Here is a 21,855-nt window from a genome sequence, read left to right as displayed (position 1 = left end):
GTATACATAGGTAGCTACAGCTAGAAAATTGCGGATGAAAGGTTGTTATGTCTAGAACTATGATTCAAAAATCTCAAAAGAGGAAAAAAAAGAAAAAAAAAACACATTGTATCATATGCCACGTGTTAGAAATTGATTGGAAGAAAGTGGGCATCTACAGTGCTTGAAAGTGGAGCACTCTCCTTCAAGCAAAGGGGTTCAACTTTAATATATAGTACTAGTAAATTTGCAGCGCGGCGCACGCCGCGCCTGTGTTGTTACCGTTCGGAAGATGTATTTTGTGTTTCATAGTAGTGTTGTGTATGCTGGTGAGTTTTATGTTTTTTTATGTGTTTAGTTGTTGGTTAGTCTATAGTTTGCTTTAACAATATTTTTGAAAGGCAATGTTTCTTTTGGTGGGTTGCGTTGTAGGTGCTTGATGGTACTTTTAGGAGTTGTCGGTTATGTCTAGTATGTACATGTAGTTTTTATTTTTGAGATGATGTACATGTAGTTATGTTGATGTGTAGTCATTTTTTTGGTGTAGTTGGGGTGTTTTTATTGTGCATTTGAGAGACTAAGTGGAGTTAAGTCTAGATAAGGCTACTTCGCATACGGCCCATCTAGGCCTGAAATAAGGAGGGAAGGGAGCTAGTGAGTGGTCGTCGTGATGTTTCCAAGAAAAACATACACCTACTCTTGTCTTCTCTTCTTCCACGGAGGATGCTTTGGGCCATGGAGGCATTGACGATGGCACAAGTGGTGCAACCAGTGAGGTGAATGCTGGGTAGAGTCGGCTAGGGTCAGCGCTGGGCAGGCGGCGGCCGGGATCGGCTCTGTAAGGAATCAAGAATTGTCGGCGACGGCAGAGGGGGCATCGGTGGTGGTGGTGTTGGTGCTGGAATGCGTAGAGGGGAGCTCAATAGGATCCATTCGGCGGAGGTGTGGTCAAGGCGGCGTAAGAAGGAGGGGATCTAGGGCGCTGAATACAGTCTGTTGCGACCGCGCCGGCTAGGCAAAAAGGAGGGTTAGCAGGGGACTGGAGATCGGCGGTTTGGTGTTGGAGGTAGGACGACAAAAGGAGGAGTCTCTGCGGCCAGAGCTTGAGAGGCGGAGAGGTACCTAGGGCTTTGCTTCTTCTTCTGCAATCGCTGGCCAAAGCGGAGCTTGTAGAGATGGATCATCGATTCATCGGCCTGGTATGCCTCTCTCGTCTGAATATTAATCAATTTCTACTGACTTGTCTGCTGTAAACATTTTTTTTGGGCCATTTGTTAGGAGGAATAATTTGGTTGCAAAAGTATATTTCACGACTGAATCATTTGTTTGTGTAACTTGCAAGCTGAAATGAATATCATATATGGTAGCATCGCCAAGTGAAGATAATAAATCTGAATATTTAGATCGAGTAAATGGTTGTTGCATCTGCCAATAGCACATCATGTATTGACATACAGCGCGACGTCTCGCCACGCCCGTGTGATGAAGGATTACATACAGTGCTGCCAGACATCAATACATAAAAAGAGCAAAAAAATGTCCAACCAAAAAGAGCTGAATTACTTAATGACATCAATACATAACTACCAATTTTACAACTAAATTTCATAGGAACTGCAAATATATGTTTGAGGGATCGAAATGCATGAGGTATATTCCTTTTGTTTGCATCCAAATATATTGCCAAATGTACGTGTACACACATACACGTGTCGGACCTGGGATGCTGGCTGTGTAATGAAAACACAGACACCCGTTGCCTTCCCAGCACACACATGCACTCTACCTACCCCTTGACTTTCATAGGACATTTTTTTTGGCCACCGCTGAGTACTTTCCCGTCCCCATCTCTTCTCCACCCAAGGCACCTACCTTTTTTCTGCTTTTCCAATCCCCCTTTGAACTCCTGAAATTCCAAAGTCTGAAGCAAAATTTCCAGTGGTCGTTCCTCATGGGCGACGGCAACCAGTGCGGTGGAGAGCTCACGCTCAAGCAGGAGCATCCCTGGATTTCCTGCGTCGTTTGGCGGCTCCCATCTCGCACAACACGGACCAGTGTTCAGAAATCAGAAGCCTGGGTCATGTGGGTCACTGGAAGTTTCGTGTTCATCCATGCACTCCAGCGCTTCTGACTTTCCTGTCCATGATGAAGCCGGATTGAGGCGCTCTGCCATTAGCGCTACTGCGATAGGACATAGCCATGTTCCTCCGTGCACACCTGCTCGCGGTCTCAGGCATGCTTTGGTGTCGCATGTACTCTCTGCTGCTCCACCTAGTCATGTGCAATCAGGTATGATACCTAGTTTTGCATCATGGTTCTTTTACAGACCCATGGCATTTGTCATGCATGGCAGTTGAACACCATTGTTTCCCTGAAAACATAGATTGTTAGGAAACCTCCGGATAGGCAACACAACTGCGTAAGTCCATATACTGAAGCAATAGAGACACAAACATAAGGTTCATTACAGATATAAAATAAATCCCGAAACTGAGTTAAGAGGGAGGAGTCCCGAATCCACCAATCTTCCAAAAACATTATTATTTTCCTATTACCTACAGATCACCTGTAAAAAAATGAGGCCCCAGCAGCCCACATGAATCCTTTGAAGAAAGGAGTTTTTTTTTTGGATTAGATTAAAGAAAGAAACAATAGGGCTCATATTACATTTTACTGAATTTGACAGGTCGAGTCTGTTAGGGTTAGTCTAGGTCGTCGATGGCAGGCTTCTTTGATGTAGTTGTGAAAGTGAATTGGAAGATCAGCTTAGATCACAATTTTGGTGCAATTAAATAACCTGTTAAAATTGGCTACAATAGGACCTGGAAAAACAATGGTGCCTCTAGTAGAAATAAGATAAGCCACTGTCTATTCACCTAACTCAGTTAAGACATAACCAAAATCTCCATTACATGCTATGAAGTAAATTAAGTGCAGTTCATGACATATGAATTGCCAAATTTACCTTACATGGCAGAAGATTTTTAGAATTTAAGACATCTCTCTGACTCTCTCTCTCTCTCTCCCTCTCTCTCTCTCTCTCTCTCTCTCTCTCTCTCTCTTGATTCTCCCCTTCCTTCCCTGATTAAAGAGAAAAAATATCATGGTTGCAGCAATAATTGGAGCTTAAACAGTTGAACATATGCAGCAGCAGCAACCAGACAACTCGCTGCTTACCTGTAGGCTATAGCTGTACTTCCCTTAGGAAATGGCTGGTCACCCGGTGTGGATGCGCACTGTCCAACCTGACCAAGAAAACCAAAACCCCCAAACAATTCAGCTTCTGACTCCAAGAGAAGAGCGAGAAATTTTGATGTAGTAGTGGGTTGGTCCGGCGCTGACTGACAGTAGAGTGTTGAGGCTGTCGTCACACTGGGAGGCGAACCTTTGCCAGTATTGCAAGAGCTTTCGCTCTAGGCAACACGTATAGCCATCAAGGGAACTAATTTAACCATGAATCAAGTGCAACATCCACTAAATAAATTTTATGAGAAGTATATGAAAAAAATTCATTACTCAGGCAGTGAGCAGCAGGCCTGATCCTTCAGTTAGAAGCCAATTTCTGGAAAAATAAAAATATGCAGTAGCATTTTTCTGAGCACGCCATGAAAAGTTTGGAAAGAATGTACCAATTTAAGATGTGCTACTGGTAGCACATGCTGATGCTTTTCCAATTTCTTTGCAGTTGTAATGAACAAACCAAGTACCAATGGAAGTAAACAATAATCAGTCATGAGACAGATGCAAATGCAAGGATCAATGAAATCAACTAAAAAGGAGGTGGAAACTTGGCAGGAAATGTATCTATGATTACCATTAGCGGGAAGAGAAAGGCCGAGAAGCGCCAATTCTCCGGTGCAGACATTCGACGGCCCAAAGAGGATAAGACTTCCGGAGCAGTGGGGCGTGGCATGGCCGAGAGTGTTCGGCTGTAGAAACTCGTTAGCGGCGTTGAAAGCTTCAGGAACGCGCTCATGGTCAGCGACGAAGGCTTCAGTCTGTCTACCACGCCTTCTGCTCCACCAACAGCGGCCAGGTCGTTGTCACCTTCAAGCTCATCAAATCTGCACAGCCTGGATGTTAAAAAGCTATATTTTTATAGAATTGATATTTGTTTTTTCAGTGAAAAAGATTGAGCCATCTCAACTTCAATCAAAGAATAGAAGTCCTATCCAAGCGGGCCTACACAAACAGACATGATCAATACTTCAACCAGAAGGAAGTAGGCACCGAACAGGAACTCATAGAACAGAACAGGAACTGCTCACAGGGAAGAAAAGATGAGGGAAAAGGAAAGGAGAAATACGGAGCAAACACGCAAAGAACCAAGGCACGCATGTCCTAGCAATACTTTCAGGCCATGGGTGAGCAATCCATTTTGTCTACTGCCAACTATATTTTAGCTTCTATGAGCATATGATAAAACGATATGGAAATAACTGCAATATGCAGTAGTCAGAACTCTATATGGGGCAAACATGGCATTTCTTTTATAACTTCTAACCTTGAACAAATAGTTTAACTGACAATAGCTTTTCAATATGACATGTATTTCTTTTACCACGGAAGTGCATTGGTAATAATCATAAAATTGCATGCAGACAAACAATCCTTACAGACCTTGCAGAGTTACAGATGTAATATAGCATGCCATTTTTCTGAAATATTACCACAGAACAAAAGGCCCAGAGTCATACAGTTGATCGGGTTGGGAAAGAAAGGCAACTCCATCAGATTCCTAAGTGCTCCTTGTAAAAAAAGGTGAGATTATAAGAGTCAGTAACTCAGTATACACTAAAGTGTTATGAACACATTGGCTCAGAAATTAAAATATTTTCAACATTTTCTTCTCTATGCTAGCCACTGTGTCGGTGCACATCAGGTTGTCTTTGATTCTTTTATTTTGTTGGGTATGCATCTCAGGCAGAGCGAACTCGCTGCTGGATGGGGGAGAGGCAGAGCAGCTTACCTCATACAGTCGATGACGTTGTCGGCACTCTGCCGTCGTGGTCCAGTGGTTGAGGTCGACGCACAGCAACAGACTTCGCAGCTCAACCTGCAGGCAGCAGCACATTGGAGATAGGCAACAGTGCCACTCATCAACCCTTCATGTTGGGCATGCCGGCGCCGGCGGCAGGCAAGCGGCGGTCGGCAGCACGAGCGTGTGGAGTTGCCGGCTGTAACAACGCCTCGACCCATGTGTCGGCCAGCATGGCAAAGGGCGCAGCGGGGAGGCGGCCGTGCATCAATTACTGGCTGTGGCGCCTCCCGCCATCACAACCAAGCACCCGCCCTACGTTTGGCGGCGGCGCCTGATGCCATGCAACCCAAGCACAGATGGTAGGTTTGCTGCACACGACGACATGAAGGGCAAAGGCCAAGCAAGATACCACCCGCCTCCCCGCCCCTGCTCTACGCCACCGGCAGGGGGCCACCGTGCTCCGATGCCCATCCACTACCGCGCGACGGCGAGGCTCAGCTGCGGCCATGTTCCGTCTCGTGGGTGAGGCCTGGCTCCGCTCCCATGTTACTGCGAGGCCGGGCCCGTCCTGGTCGCCGCCGCGGCCTGCGCCCATCCTGCTCGCCGCCGCGGACACCTCCCCCTGGTCGCCGATCTGTCCAGCTCTGGAATCGCACTCGGTACGACGTGGGCGCCCACCCGCGGTGCATTCATCGATTAGAGAAGGCTTGGATTCAAGGCGGCGACGACTATGAGAGGCGAGGAAACAGCAGCGAGGCGTGGGATTGGGAGACGTGCATCGTGGTGATGGTGGAAAGTAGATATTTCTGGAAGGGAGCTGACCACCTAGGGATGGCAATGGGTACCCATGACCCACGTACCCGTCGGGTAAAAACCCAATAGAATTACGGGTATGGGACAAAATATTACCCATGGGTTTGTCAATGGTAAAATATCATACCCATCGGGTAGGATGGGTACGGGTATGGGATCATAGAACCCATACCCACGTACCCATGTACCCATCTAAATTTGACAAGTAGACCGATGTGATATTGTAAAGTACTTAATTTACCACCTAATCATGCCTTCACATAGCTACGTTGAACCTCACGCTCTCTGGTCTCACAATTACTGGTAGGTTAGTGAGGATTAGTTCTCTATTTACAATCTTTTCACCTCATGTCATATTTTTTTGATAAATTTGATGTGTTATAAGCGCGAGTATTTTTACCCGCGGGTACCCATTTACCCTGCCGGGTGACGGGTATGGAAAAAACTTATACCCGTTCACGGGTATGGGTACGGGTGATGAGTAATATTGAAGTTGACGGGTACGGGTATGGGATGGCTCTACCCGCACCCATACCCTGCGGGTGCCATCCCTATGACCACCGCTTTGACTGCCGCTTAAATAAAGAGATACGGTAAAAGAAAACGCTACAGGTTGGAAACCGGCCTAAAGCGGTACAGCAGGTACCAAAAGTGGGAAAAAAAAGGAGGAAACCGGTAGAGAGGGAGCGGAAGCAGTATAGAAAGAGGAGAAGCAACCGGGAGCCAGCCGGTTATCACGGAATTGCCGCAGCGAGAAGAAAGGAGAGGTAAACAGAATCTACAGTACCGAATGCATCTACAGTGTAAAAACAATAACGTGTCAATATCCGATTGGCTAAAAAGATACGTCAACAGTAACCTAATGGTTAAGATTTCAGCAACTGGGTTTAGCTTTTATATAGGTTATAATTATAATTATAATATAGTATTATTAGTACTGGAAGGTTCAGATGAAGGAAGGGCTGAAACAAGGCACCGGTCTAGCCGTGAGAAATAAGAGAACTCCGCAATTGTGCCCAATCGTGAGGTCTCCGTTGACGCGAGCTCCTTATCGTCCCCAACACCGGCCGTCTCCTGTCATCCCTATCCAGCCCACCGGGAGACCTCCTCCTGACTCCCGAGCACTGGCCTCCTCCAGATCGTGCCGACCTCCCACAATACGACACCACCACCGGGCGTTCCTCTGCGTGGCGGCGACGGGGCTTCCCGGGGCTGAAAACGACGTGGACCTGCGCCGCCACTCGTGCTCAACCACGCGAGCACCCCCACCCTCAGGTCGCCGGCTCCTACATCGCGCGAGCGCCGTTGTCCCTCTTTCCCTTGGACTTCCATTGGAATTTGTCGAACGATGTTGATTAGCCAGCCTCACGCAGTGCCCAGAGAATAGGCATTGACACCAGGATGAGGACGAGGGGAGGCCGGCCGCATCGGATTTCTCAGGCATCACCGGCGCCCGGCGCGCTCTCTCAGTCTGGTCATGTACTACGTCCTCCCGTGAGCAGGGGCGCACTGCGTCTTTGAATAAGTCCGAGATTATCACCACCTCTCCAGTATGCTTTCCCCGCGCTCGCCAACGACGATACTGAATCACGTCCTGACGTTCGTAGCGCAGCTGTGTCTTTGAAGAACTCCGAGCTGACTGCCGCGACTCTGATCTGCTTTTATTGCGCTTGGTAGCGCAACTTCAGTTTGGTATTTATGTGAAACTGCGTGGAGGCAGCATGAACACACCCAGTGCGCATCGTCTACTGCTACTTCAATTTGCCATTTATCTGATCTGTGATCTTTGGTCGACAGAGAGGAGGGCAAGTTGCACTTGCGGCAATTACTAGAAGTCTACTATCAACGGCTGCAGTTGTGGTAATTTCTGAAGGAGATTTTAGATGTCCTTAACTGAATAATGCAAACACCTGTTCAGACTTAGAGATTAAGTAGGTTTGTGGTTCACATCATCAGATGAAATAATCTGGACGGACGATATAATCATCGCTTCTACTTGCAAAGATATAGGGTTAAATTAATGAGTCCTTCCAATGAAGACAGTCGGTAAACAAGGAACCGAGATTTTTCAAATAAAATATAAAATTTATCCAAATTCATTAAAATCAAAAATATTACAAAAAACATAAATACCGGCCGGCATTTATTTTATACCGGTAGGTATCGAGAAAACCTGTTACGGCAAAAATTTCGGAAATATCGGGTGAGAAAAAACACCAAAGCATGTTTAAAGATATGCATATACAATTGGTTACCCGTAGCAAAGCACGGGTATTGTGCTAGTTGCGTTTAAGGCCCAAACCTATTTGCCCACCTGGACTAATGGTCCGTTCCGAGCCTAACGAAGGAATGTCCTATATGAGCTATTTTAACTAGTACACTTATCGCATGGAAGCTATTTCGCCAACATCATCACATTTCAGTCTATTTTCCTGGAGTGTGTCGCACGTGAGCTATTCACCCGTCCTCGTCGCATCAAACATGTTACAATGACGCTCTTCAATATTGCCAACCATTTCTTTTCGAAAAGAAGATTGAGCCAGTTGTAAAGCGTGAATGCTAGACGATATCTAGGCTACCTTGAGAAACACTATTTGCCGATGTTGAGACCGTGTTTGCGCTGCTCGTCCCGGAAGTCCACCGGTTTGCCGCCATCGGCGCTGCCATGAGATGCTGGAACGGGTTTTCCGGCGGAGCAATGTCCATCTCTCCTTCGAGCATCTTCACCACCAGGCCCATTGGCGGCCTCGTCTCCGGCTGTTGCTGCACGCACCAGAAGGCCACCTTGCACATCCTCTCCACCGTCTCTAATTTATCCTGACCGTCCTCGCCGTCACAACCCTCCACGATCTCAGTAAGCACGCCGCTCTCGTACTTTGTCCACGCCACCTTGGGGAACCACTGCTGGCTCTCCGGCGCGGCGTCGTCGAAATTCCTCCTCCGGCCGAGGATCTCGAACAGGAGGATGCCGAAGCTGTAGACGTCGAACTTCTCGGTGGCGCCGGCCTGCATCCACATCTCCGGCGCCGCGTACCCGGGTGTGCCGCGCATCCCGGAGACGGTCATGTGCGTGTCCGCCCGGTTCAGCAGCCGCGCGAGGCCGAAGTCGGCCACCTTCGGGGTGAGGCCGCCGTCGAGGAGCACGTTGCCGGGCTTGATGTCGTAGTGCACGATCTTCTGCTGGCACTCCTCGTGGAGGTACCGGAGCCCCCTCGCGATGCCGACGGCCATGGCGTGCAGCGTGGTGAAGCCGACCATGTGATGGCGGCTCCGGTCGAACAGGTAGGAGTCGAGCGCGCCGTGCTCCATGTACTCGTACACCAGCGCTCGCACCTCGGCGTCGTAGCAGAAGCCGAAGAGCCTGACGAGGTTTATGTGGTGCGTCCTCCCGATGGTTCCCACCTCCGCCATGAATTGCTCCTGCGAGGTCCTGTCGTCGTTGCCGGCGTGGAGACGCTTGACGGCGACCATGAGCCCGTTGGGGAGCATGCCCTTGTAGACGGCACCGAACCCACCGGCTCCGAGCCGAACCGAGTAGTTGTTGGTGAAGCCGGAGAGCTGCTGCGGGGTGAACCGGATGGGCTTCTCGCCGGCGATCACGTTGAGGAACCTCTCGACGGTGGCCTCTCTTATCTGCGAGTCCGGAACCACGGCGTACAGCGCCGTACTCGCCGCGGCTGCCGGCGGGGCGCTCGTGTTGATATTGATTGCGGGGAAGCCGTTCTTCTTGAAGTATCTGCAAACGAAGTAGACTATGGCGACGGTTGCCAAGATGCTCAGAACCGACACAACTGCATCAGTAATCAGGAGAGTCAGAGTACATACATAAGATCAAAACTTGGAGAAATACACATAAACAAATCATCTTTTATCCTTGCTAGCTAGCTAGTGTTGAAACCGCACCGGCGATGATGATACTGAAGGATTTGAAGAGGTCGCCAGGAGCGTCTTCTGACATATTGATGAAACGGTTTTGGGGGAATAAAGAGATGGAGAAGAAACGAGATTGGGCCAAAAAACATGCAATGATAATTCTACAGATTTTACCTGGAACCTGAATTTGTAGGAAAATTCCATGGCTACGACGGAGACGCAGTCATTGTCCAAAGGGAAACGCTGCTGTTCCCCCGGGGGATCACGTCTTGGATCGTCCGGGTCCAGGTGAGGCCCACCTTATCGTCTGAAGAGAATTTTCCTCCGTTCGTTCCCCATCTCCTCCCCACCGCGCACTCTTCTTCTCCGCACGAGCAGGACGACAACCTGGAGTTCTGCTCCGTCCCCCGCGCCGCTGGCCAGCCCAGCTCTCTTCCTCCCCGCCGGTAGGGCGACGCGCCGCCACCGGGCTCATGGCCGGCCTCCGCGCCGCCGCCATCGGTGCGTTCCAAGCCAGCGCGCCTCCCTCTCAACCTCATCTCTGCTCGCCTAGCTCCGGCCACCCCCTCTCAACCTCGGAGGAATTCTATCTCCGCCGCCGCTGCTACAAGCTGTCAGGCGATGCTGCTACAATCGTCCGTCTGCCTTGCTACAATTGCTTGTGCGCCCTGCTACAAATGGCCGGCGGCGCTGCTACAAGCTACGGGTGGTGATGCTACGAGTGGCCGGCGGCGCTGCTACAATCACCCGTCAAGGCTGCTACAAGTTATCGGCGGCGCTGCTACAGTCAGCCGTCGAGGCTGCTACGAGGGGCCGGCAGCGCTGCTACAATCGCCGGTCGAGGCTGCTACAAGCTGCGGTGGCGCTGCTACAATCGGCCGTTGAGGCTGCTACGAGTGGCCGGCGGCGCTGCTACAAGTTGTCGGTGGCGCTGCTACGGATGGCCGCCATGGCTGCTACACAAGGTCGTCGTCGTTGCTACAAACGGCACCGACGCTGCTACAAGTGGTCTTCTCCGACGGCTTCCTTCCCGGTGGCGTCTACTCGGCTGCGTCCACTCCGGCGTCGTCCACTCCGGCGGCGTACTCCCCGGTGGCGTCCACTCCCAGCCATGGCTTTCAGATGCGATGCAAGCTGGGGCATGTGGATGGCGGGGACCACCCATGTGGTGGAGAAAAGTCTCCCGTGCATGATGGACATCGGACGGACGCGCGTGATCCGTTGACTCGATCAGACGGCTGGCGACCCGGGGGATCTGATTTCGGATCCCCCGGGGGACGCTCAGCACTGCCCTTGTCCAAAGCAAGGGAAACAAAACAACATGCGTCAGCGGCGGCCGGCGGTCACCAACAGTCGGATCAGGACTCGGTCACTCGGGAGGAGCATAGTCTTCGTTGTTTGATCGCCACGAAATTCCTGAGACGCGGTTTCCTGGGCTAAAGTATCATATAGTAGTATCATGCATATGATACTATTCTATGATAATATCTCGGCAATGCATTCCTATCATGTAGTAGTATCATATGCTAGTTATGTTTATTGATTTGTAAAATCTTAATATAAATTTGTGCACAAGATTTATTTGGAGTTAATTTTTCTAGTTCTATGTGCAATGATACAGTATCTACCTATGATCTTTACTATTAAATTGCTAAGCGCCGTGGTACGTCCATCCATAATGTTTTGGCTGTCGCTAATTTGCATCCTCATCACGTTAGAGTCCGTTCGAGAAACGATTGATCCGGATCTCGTCTCCTTTCCAAAAAATATTTAATATTTTTCATTTTTTCGCTCCATTTACATTCTCCACGGAAACAATTGGAACATTTTCTTTCCGTTTTTTCTAGTCTAGGCGTGCCTAGCTGAAAATTGTTAGATTTTACCCCCTTTTAAAACCTAAGCACAAAATGAACCAGATCTAGAAATGTTTCACAAAGGCTAGAGAAGCAAAAAAAATATGCTCTTAGTTTTCTGAACACACCATCGCAATATGACTTACACGAGAAGAAAGATGACTATACACGCTACCTTGCGAGGGTAATTGATGACAAGGCTAACGAGAAGAAGGATGACAAGGCTAAGGAGAAGAAGGATGACAAGGCTAAGGAGAAGGATATTGCTAGCACGAGCAAATCATCAGCTAGAAGTGTAGCCGGGAAGAAGTCAAGTTCAACAAGTGCACCCCTCAAGGCCAAGCAAACGATAAAAGGCAAAAAAAGAAAGGAAGTTCCCCTGCTCGGAGAACAGCCCAAACAATCGATCCCAGCACTCAAAGTGTTTGATGTTCCCAAGGTGTACCTGGAACATGGTGGTGGTATCGATATGGAAGAAGCTGCAAAGCTAGGTGCTACCTGTGGAGTTACCGTGGAGGAATTGCTGGGTGCCGCAGATGCTGCACTAGCCACTGCTGATATAGCTCCTAAATTCATCTACGGGGTCGACTTGGTCAGCAGAGAGCAGCTGCATAAACTGCCAACACATATGCGGAATTTGCATCAGTGGTACCTTGATGCATGCAAGGAGAACATAAGGTACATCGTGGCGAATATACCATTTGAATATTACTACCGAAAGGAGAAGATCCATATTGAGATGAATGAACTCTGGCAGTTATTCAATTTAGAAGCCCTCGACAAATCTCTCATGAGTTGCTATTGCTTGTAAGTTGTTAACTACATATAAGTTCATTTTCATTCAGTTCATGTTCGTTTTCATTGCATATACTCATTATATATTATGTGTTCTCTTATGCAGACTGAAGATCAGTGAATGCAAAAGTAATAATATTATCAATATTGGGTTTGTTGACCCAGATAAAGTACATGTTAAAACGGTAAAGCATAAAGGCTCAGAAACGGGGGGAAATCTACTAAGGTTTTTGGGGGAGCAACATTTCTGTGATTCAATAATGTTTCCTTACAACTACGAGTGAGAGTCTTAATGATCTTTTATGCACATTCAATTTTTCTTACTCGATGTTAAGTGTAATTTCTGACGTATATACATAACATGTGCAGCTTCCACTAGATTCTACTAGACATTCAAGTTGATAAGGGAATAGTTGAAGTAAGAGACCCAATGAGTAGAGGCGTGAACGGGTTCCTCGACTTGCAGAAGATGCTCCAAGTGTAATTTCCTTCATCGCCGCGCTATATCTTTCGTGAGATATCAATTAATTATCCACTCATTCAATCATTCTTTTGCCTGGCAGGGCTTGGAGAGCTTTCAGGAAACATACTAAGGGTACCTGGGTAGAGAGGCTAACATTTACTCCTGTACCGTGCGCCCAACGAGCCACAAGGGACGAATCTATGTGGATACTACGTTTGCGAGTCCATTCGCATGTTAACCACTGAGAAGCAGAACAGTAATAAATTCAACGTAAGCAATAACATTTGCAACTTTATTTATTATCGTCAATATTTCGTTATCAACATTGATATAGTCATACTCATCTTATTTTCGTATATATAGGTCGAGTTCATGCGGGACACACTCCAACCAAAGAAACACCTACTAGGAATTGCGGAGAAACTGGGGGGACTTTTGGTTAGAGAAGTAATAGATAATAACGGCTTGTTTAGTCCAAATAGATGCTCTCCCTCTCCCTCCAAATAGACGGTCTTTAGTACCGCTAGTCGTGAGCTCCATGTATATATATATGTAAGGAGAATCTACGAATATGTAAGGGGAATCGACTTTTGCTTCCAATATTTGTTTGATCGATATATATATAATGAATGAACGTGTACCACTTCTAGTAGCGTACAAATATATGCAACTTTTATTTTCGAATGAAAAAATGAAATAAAAGGGGGTCGGTGGCGGGGGGGGGGGGGGGTGCTGCACCCCTCAAACCGTAAAGCAGCAGCGTTGTGCGTGCGCCACGTAGAGGACCTTTTGTCGCGGGTGGTAATACCGCCCGCGACAAAAGGGCATGTCCCCTGCGCGCCCCGCGCCTGCCACGTGGTGGACTATATGTCCCGGGTGGTAAGCGACCCGCGACAAAAGGTCTACCTTTTATCGCGCCTTCCTTATCGCGGATGGCCACCCGCGACAAAAGGCCCTTACCACCCGCCACAAAAGCCCTATTTTCCACTAGTGTGGATCTCGTCATATTGAGATTCAGAATATCTGACAGGGGTCTATGGAAGAACCGGTCCGTTTGCTCATGGATCAGGCGATGTTGTGACATCGTTTACTTTCGTCACTGATGGACATAGAAAATTTGGACCTTTTGGAGAAGCGGGAGGAACTCCTTTCCAGATTGAAATGTGGGAGTGTGGGACAAGGGCAGCATTGTTGGCTTCTTCGGCTGTGCAGGGTCGTATCTTCATGCAATTGGTTTCTACGCGGTCCCAGATCAAGAAGCAATGCGAGAACAGGTACTTCATTACCATGCATATATGGTGTGTTTGTAAATGGTTGGCGTTCTAGCCTTTTCTTTTAAGTCGTGCCTTTTCAAATTCAACCATGTCTACTGACAACGATCCGGCACCGATTAGTTTAAATAGATCCACCATAAAAATGTATTTTCTACACACTACAATGTGCGGATTTTGCCGGGTTTCCTTAATTAATCGTACTTGTATGATCTTTAGGTTCGGGTTTCCTTATTAATTGAATCAGTTTCTCTCTTCTTATAATGCAATGTGGGGGCTCCCCACCCTCTGACAAGGTCCCGTTAATTTTTTTCTTCTATTAGTTTATATGCTGGTGTCATTTTTTGTTAAGAAAAGAATTTCCTATTAGTTGGGCAAAACAAAGAGCAAACATTTTGGAACGAGGAGAATACAGTTTCCATCAGTGAAGCTACTTTAGACAATAAAACACTATAGGTTTACCCTAAGAATGAGAAATTGTAGCAATAGTAATTTCATATAATATATATACGTGAACTTTCATCTTCTTCTTTTTTCAATTATTTAACATTTTGCCATAGCTGATCTCATCTCACGAGCCTGGATATACCAAGATTGGGCCGTGGGGTGGCGTTGGAGGGAACTTACAGGACATCTCCACCGACAAGCCACCACACCGTCTTGAAACTGTGACAATCAGTTGCAGCTCCGTCGTCAACTCACTTTCTTTTTCGTACATGGACTTCAACGGACATACGCACACTGTGGGTCCATGGGGTAGTCCTCGTGGAAACATTTGTACGGTGAGCAGGCAAAAATCGTGATTTTTTTAGATGTTTCATGTGCCTAATCGATGTTACTCAATTATTATCGCAACAAAATTTTGTCCTTCAACGTCATTTTTCATTCGTTGCAGATTAAGTTCGATCCTCTGGAGATGCTGCAAGGAGTTCATGGCACAGTTGGTCCATTTTGTGAATTACCGAACGTCATAACCTCGCTTACATTTGCCACGAATCATTGCCGTGCATTTCGGACAAGGAGGAGGAACTCCCTTCCATGCCCCAGCAGAGAAAGATGGCTGCATCGTGGGCTTCTTTGGGCACGGAAGGTCATGTGTTGAATCATTTGGGGTCCACGTGCATAGATACTGACTTGCGCTTCTTTGGCTAGACTTTATGTCTATATTTTTTTCCTAAAACATGCAACAAAGTGTGTGTCATTTGTAATAGAAGTACTCCTCTGTACTAAAATGAGTGTCTAAGTTCAACAATAAAAAAAAATCTTAGTTTTGTCTATGTACGGATGTATGTAGATTATTTTTGATGCGGGGTGGCCTTCGGACACCTCCACCTCAAGACCGTCAAGTGCAGCCCCGCCTATCGTCGACGCTACACCATGGCCAAGGAGTTCCCCAAGTGGACCAACAACACAAACCCCGCCATATATGTCAAGGTGAACCCTTTCCTCTCTATGGTCGACCTCAACACCAACGTGAATGGTATGCTACCTCATGCCTATCATCATTGTGTCTATAGGGGCCGACATCGACAAGGACCAAGAGAGAAGGAACTCCCATGGTGCAAGGAAGAGGAGAAGAAGAAGGAAAGAAGAGAAGAAGGAAGAGGAAGAAGAGGCGGGAGGAAGAGGCCCAGCCTGGCCGGTCCAGGACCCGGCCAGACCGGACCCACAACCGGGCCGTCCGGTCCCAGGCCCGGTCAACCGGGCGCCCAACCGGGCGCAGCTCCCTCGTACGGGCGAAGACCGGAAACCTCGCAGCTTTCCGGTTTCCGACCGGTCGACCGGACCCCGACCGGACAGCCCGGTCACAGCCCGGCCGGACCGGACCCTTGACCGGACAGCCCGGTCACAGGCCCGGTCGACCGGACCCCAAACCGGATCCGACGGGAATGACCCACCAAACTGCCTTAACTTATCCATTCGCGTACCGTTCGCCCTTGCCGGCCTTGTATGCCTATATATAGACCCAAGGCACCCCCTTACCTCTTTAGACATGATTTAGGCTTAGATGTGGATTTGAGCTTTGTCTCCCTAGGGTTTCATCCCCTTTGTATCAAGGCTACCCTTGTTGGATGATTGGATTTGTGAGTGTGAGATTCTAGTGCTACCCACTCTCTCTCCCACTCCTAGATTCATCTCCTCACCGATCTCTCACTCCGGGATTCTACCGCGCGTCTCTCCCGGGTTGATTCTATTGGCGTGGTCCATCGAGCCACGGGGGTAAGTATCGATTGTATCGGGTTGGTGTGCGTGCGTGAGTTCTTCGTGTTCATCGTGTTCTTCGCGCTCTCCCTCTCTCCCTCCTTGGATTTCGGGTCAACCGCAAGATCGGGCCACAAACGGGGTCTTAGACCTCATCATATGGTATCAGCAGCCTTTGGTTTCCGCGGATTTGACCCCCCACCCATCCAATTTCGTCTCTAAAAATTTTCCCCAAAAATCCCCAAAAATAGCCCTAAATTGCCTCTTGACCGATCTGTGATTTGGTTGCGTTTTGAGTGGTTTTGGTCCGTGGATCTGGTGTTTTTGTGCTTGATCTACTCTTTCCCCAACTTTGAGCCTCCAATTCCATCGTTTCCCTTCGATTTGGTCGATTTGGTTTTGGTTTGGGGAAGAACAGGAGAGAGAAAGCTCCAAATCGTGAAACCCGGTTTCGAACCCGGTCAACCGGGCCACAGACCGGACGAGCCAGCACAGAACCCGGTCAACCGGGCCACAGACCGGACGAGCCAGCACAGAACCCGGTCGACCGGGCGGAAACCGGACAGGCCGGTCCAGGCTCCGGTCCAACCGGGCCCCAGACCGGGCGCATCCTCGCGCCCCCTTCGACCTCGACATCCGGCGATCTCCACCACCACCACCACCACCACCACCACCACCATCGCAGGTATAACTTGCAGCTGTCATCTTGTAACCCCTCTTCCTTTTGCGATCTATCCCATTGAGCATTGCTTGTCTAGTGTTGCGAGACATTGCACGTGGCCCCGCATTGTGAGGTGTGTGTGTAGCGTTGAGTAAGGCACCCAAGCAAACACTCGTGTGGCAAGATAGCAAAAGCGAGGCTAACGCTAACATAGTGCGTGAAAAAGCCCCAAAAACACAAAAAGAGTGCGAGTAGCACCATACATCCATACATCCATACATCCATACGCCCATACATACAAAAGTGTCAAAGTGCCACCAAAGATACAAACGAGTGCAAAGTGCCACCATATACAAAAGAGAAAAAGCTTTTAAGCAAAGAGAGATACGAGAAGAGAGGCCGCGTGCGAATCTAGTTGTCTCTTCCTTTGCAACCAAAGCTTTGCCCCTCCTTGTGTTAGTGTGACACCGAGCATCCGTACATACACTTTTCCGCTCACTTTTGGTTGCACTAACCCCGCTTATCTCGTGTGTGTGTTCCACAAATCTTTTCCGTGTTTATAGTGATCTTCACATTGACATTTGGATTTTTGGATCTTACCCACTTTTAACAACATACTCGATCTTGGATTTGTCTTTTGGCTTTCCACAACACTCGCCTAACACCATATTTTCTAGCTTTTGCGTGTGGTTTTGCGTGTGTTCCCGATACACTTGATCTTGCTTTCGGCTTGGTGGATTGCCTCAATACTATCGTACCTTGGTAAGAGTGCGAGGTAGTCTCCTTCCACTAACATACACTATATAGATACCATCGTGCTAACATGGATAGCGAAGATGAAGATACGGAGGAGTACATGGAGCACTTCGAGGAGGATACCTCCTCAAGCACCGCGGATGTGGAGGAACATGTGGAGCTCTACTCCGACTATGGCTCCCCAAGCATCACCGACATCTCCGACATCGAGGAGCTCGACAACGACCATGGCTCCCCAAGCATCATCGACATGGACGACATGGTGGAGCACCACCTTGCGGACGACTTCGACGAGCTCTACATCGACAATGGCTCACCAAGCATGGATGACATGGTGGAGCACCACTTTGAGGACGACTTCGACGAGCTCTACATCGACAATGGCTCATCAAGCATGGACGACATGGTGGAGCAACGCCACACCTACGACATCGACACCATGGCGGAGCCTCACCTAGTCACCTACTTGGCCGATGGAGCTACATATGAAGATAGAGGACCTCAACGATGGCACCATCATATGGATCATCAAGAGCGTCCCCAACATGATCACCATCGACACACTTCTTCGAGCTCCACGAGGCGCCTCCATGAGAGTGCTTATGCACATGATCATCTACGACGAGTTCATCATATGGAGCATCAAGAGCGTCCTCATCATGAGCGTCATCGACACTCTTCTCCAAGCTCCACAAGGCGCCGCAAGCAACATGCCAAGTCGCATGAGCCATCATCTCGGCATGGCAAGGACCGTCATCGACTCACACCATCTCATGATAGTCGTCGACCACTACCACCTCATGGTCTACATCGACATACGTCACCACATGAGCTTCGCCGCCACAAGCCACTTCATGATCGTCATCGACCAACATCTTCCACGAGTCTTCGACGACACCACTCAAGCCATGGTGATGATGCACGAAGACGAGAGCCTCGACATGAAGGCGACAAACACCATGATAGGGTGCCTACCACTACAAGGACGGCAAGTGCACATCGCGCATACCTTCCTCATGAGGCGACTTCCACCTCTTGTGCCACCACCACAATGGCCCCTACCTCGTCACATGCCTATGGACTCCGATGCTACAAGTGCAAGCAACAAGGCCACCCTCCACGGGAATGTCCCAATCTCCTATGTGAGGTGTGCAAGGCCAAGGGTCACATGGCATGGCAATGCACAACGCCGAGCGCCAAGAAGCTCTACTTCGACGAGCTCAATGCACAAGTCTCCAAGATGCCACCACTTGAGGACGACTTGGGAGGCGATGGAGTTGAGATGGTTGAGCATGGGATTTTCCCTTCAACCAAGGAGGCGCATGGAGATGAGATAGTCGAGCCTACTCCTATATGCTTAATTGATGAGTTGGTACCAATCCCATGTGAGAATGAGAGCCACTTAGCCCACTTGAGTGAGAATGATAGTGAGTTGAGTGACTTCCACCCCATATGTGAGTTTGAGTGCTTCCGTTTCGAGGACATGAGTGATACACAAAGTGAGTTGAGAGAGGTAGATGATAGGTCCATGGAGGACATCGCATTTGCTAACACATTAACCTCTCCCTCGTTTGTGTCTTCTTATGTTGCACTAGGTTCCACGGAGGACGAGTTCCCGCTCATGGAGACGATGTACATGGTGCATGAAGATGATGATATCTCACCATGCTTGCCCCAAGACGGACATGTCGACCACATGGATCCTCCTACTTCCACAACACCTACCTCAAATGAGTCGGCCTACAAAGGTAACAACATAGGTGTTGATGATGCCATGATCCCACTAGAGGACATGATGACTTATGAGTGCATGCATGATCTTGATGATACATTTGCTACGTCACATGCTACTTTCATTTTCCCATGCGATACTTTGCTTGATCGCATTGTTGATCATGTGGAAGTGAATGCTTGTGATACCATGACCATGCCATGCTATGAGAGCTTCCAATTTTCCACCATTGCTTGCAATATGTCGACCACTTGCTCTTTACCATGTATTGCTTGCAATGATAATGACAAGGATGACATTAGTTTCCGCATGCTTTGTCCAAAATGCTTACACCATTCCATGATCCTTGCATCCAAGATTGTGAACAATTGCTCTTTCTTATGCTTGGTATGCAAGAATGCTTATTTCGTTGTTCACGAGATGGCCCCCATAGCCTTCTCTATTTTTGATGATCATGAGTTACCACATGCCATGAATGCACCTTCTTACCATATGCACCATCACCATGCATTTCATACTATCTTGATTGACACTAATGGTGATGTGCACAAGACATGGAACATCATGATGGATGATGTGTTCCTCTACCATGCACACACGCTTTTTGTTTTCTCTTTGTGTGTATAGGTACCCGAATGACTACTTCCACCGCTACGGAGCATGAGCTCACGAAACGCGCAATTGAGAGCTACCCCAACAAGGACCTAACCCACGGGGATCACACCAAAGGGTATGTTCCCACAAGCCTTCGCCCTCATGTGTTTCCGGTTTGCCTTGTCGAGTTTCCGGTTTGGTCCAACTCCTCGTCAACTCTCTTGCTTCTTATGCAACATATCTTGACACATCTTGTTGGCACAATGGTTGTTGTATGTCTTGATGTTATCATCATACACTCCGAGAATCTCAAGGACCATGTCATACATGTGAGAGACACCTTATGCATCTTGTGCCACATGTCACTCATAAAGTTGCTCTTCTTTGGATTTCTCATTTCATCTTTGGCATTTGCAATGGATTCTTTCACACTTGCGGACACTCATACTCGGCTTAAGCCAACCATAATCTCCCAAGTTCGAAGTCTCCATCGCTTTGCCATTGCACATAACAATTTTGCCCCAAATTTTGCCGCCGACACTTGCCTTTTGTTTGTTCCATTTGCTTGGGACAAGGCTACACCACACATTTTTGACACCATACAACTCTTACATGCACAAATTTTTGCCCTTCCACATGTTGGATACACCCACACTATTTCGGTTCCCATTTTTGCCAAATGCCTCTTGGAGCTTTCCCTTCGCAAGTGGTTTTTCTCCAAGTTCTTCTTCGACCGCGACTACCCAACTCTACATGGGACAACCGTCATGGACTACCTCTTCGATGAGGAGGAACAAGAGTCGAGGACGACTCTTCCCCAAGGGGGAGATGATGCGGGGTGGCCTTCGGACACCTCCACCTCAAGACCGTCAAGTGCAGCCCCGCCTATCGTCGACGCTACACCATGGCCAAGGAGTTCCCCAAGTGGACCAACAACACAAACCCCCGCCATATATGTCAAGGTGAACCCTTTCCTCTCTATGGTCGACCTCAACACCAACGTGAATGGTATGCTACCTCATGCCTATCATCATTGTGTCTATAGGTGCCGACATCGACAAGGACCAAGAGAGAAGGAACTCCCATGGTGCAAGGAAGAGGAGAAGAAGAAGGAAAGAAGAGAAGAAGGAAGAGGAAGAAGAGGCGGGAGGAAGAGGCCCAGCCTGGCCGGTCCAGGACCCGGTCAGACCGGACCCACAACCGGGCCGTCCGGTCCCAGGCCCGGTCAACCGGGCGCAGCTCCCTCGTACCGGGCGAAGACCGGAAACCTCGCAGTTTCCCGGTTTCCGACCGGTCGACCGGACCCCTGACCGGACAGCCCGGTCACAGGCCCGGTCAGACCGGACCCTTGACCGGACAGCCCGGTCACAGGCCCGGTCAGACCGGACCCCAAACCGGATCTGACGGGAATGACCCACCAAACTGCCTTAACTTATCCATTCGCGTACCGTTCGCCCTTGCTGGCCTTGTATGCCTATATATAGACCCAAGGCACCCCCTTACCTCTTTAGACATGATTTAGGCTTAGATGTGGATTTGAGCTTTGTCTCCCTAGGGTTTCATCCCCTTTGTATCAAGGCTACCCTTGTTGGATGATTGGATTTGTGAGTGTGAGATTCTAGTGCTACCCACTCTCTCTCCCACTCCTAGATTCATCTCCCTCACCGATCTCTCACTCCGGGATTCTACCGCGCGTCTCTCCCGGGTTGATTCTATTGGCGTGGTCCATCGAGCCACGGGGGTAAGTATCGATTGTATCGGGTTGGTGTGCGTGCGTGAGTTCTTCGTGTTCATCGTGTTCTTCGCGCTCTCCCTCTCTCCCTCCTTGGATTTCGGGTCAACCGCAAGATCGGGCCACAAACGGGGTCTTAGACCTCATCAA

At 48.7% G+C, this 21,855-nt stretch overlaps 2 protein-coding genes and 1 long non-coding RNA gene across 3 annotated transcripts; 1 reads left to right on the top strand and 2 right to left on the bottom strand.

Annotated features, from left to right (window-relative positions):
• Nucleotides 1-3,011: 3,011 nt before the first annotated feature.
• LOC124654075 lies at nt 3,012-5,564 on the bottom strand. Its single transcript, XR_006988196.1, has 3 exons — nt 4,949-5,564; nt 3,157-4,727; nt 3,012-3,060 (listed from the first exon to the last, which is right to left on the bottom strand). It is a non-coding gene; the product is annotated as an uncharacterized LOC124654075 (long non-coding RNA).
• A 2,699-nt stretch (nt 5,565-8,263) lies between these two features.
• Nucleotides 8,264-9,814, bottom strand: LOC124657784 (G-type lectin S-receptor-like serine/threonine-protein kinase At1g34300). The gene is made up of 2 exons (XM_047196294.1): nt 9,677-9,814; nt 8,264-9,564 (listed from the first exon to the last, which is right to left on the bottom strand). Exons 1-2 carry the CDS (start codon nt 9,729-9,731, stop codon nt 8,333-8,335), a joined length of 1,287 nt encoding a protein of 428 aa, XP_047052250.1. The 5' UTR covers nt 9,732-9,814; the 3' UTR covers nt 8,264-8,332.
• A 4,139-nt stretch (nt 9,815-13,953) lies between these two features.
• On the top strand, nt 13,954-15,130 carry LOC124655978 (salt stress-induced protein-like). The gene is made up of 3 exons (XM_047194797.1): nt 13,954-14,031; nt 14,589-14,810; nt 14,924-15,130. Exons 1-3 carry the CDS (start codon nt 14,020-14,022, stop codon nt 15,128-15,130), a joined length of 441 nt encoding a protein of 146 aa, XP_047050753.1. The 5' UTR covers nt 13,954-14,019.
• Nucleotides 15,131-21,855: the final 6,725 nt, after the last annotated feature.

Source organism: Lolium rigidum, chromosome 5 (assembly GCF_022539505.1).
Source record: "Lolium rigidum isolate FL_2022 chromosome 5, APGP_CSIRO_Lrig_0.1, whole genome shotgun sequence".
Taxonomy (NCBI): Eukaryota; Viridiplantae; Streptophyta; class Magnoliopsida; order Poales; family Poaceae; genus Lolium; species Lolium rigidum.
Note: the sequence above shows the minus strand (reverse complement) of the source record. Positions and strands in the feature narration are given on the sequence as shown.

Coding starts and splice junctions, on each gene's coding strand:
- LOC124655978 (XM_047194797.1), top strand. Junction 14,811..14,923: donor CTCGTGGAAACATTTGTACG/GTGAGCAGGCAA, acceptor CATTCGTTGCAG/ATTAAGTTCGATCCTCTGGA.
- LOC124657784 (XM_047196294.1), bottom strand. CDS start 9,731: ATGTCAGAAGACGCTCCTGGCGACCTCTTCAAATCCTTCAGTATCATC. Junction 9,565..9,676: donor CTTCAGTATCATCATCGCCG/GTGCGGTTTCAA, acceptor TTACTGATGCAG/TTGTGTCGGTTCTGAGCATC.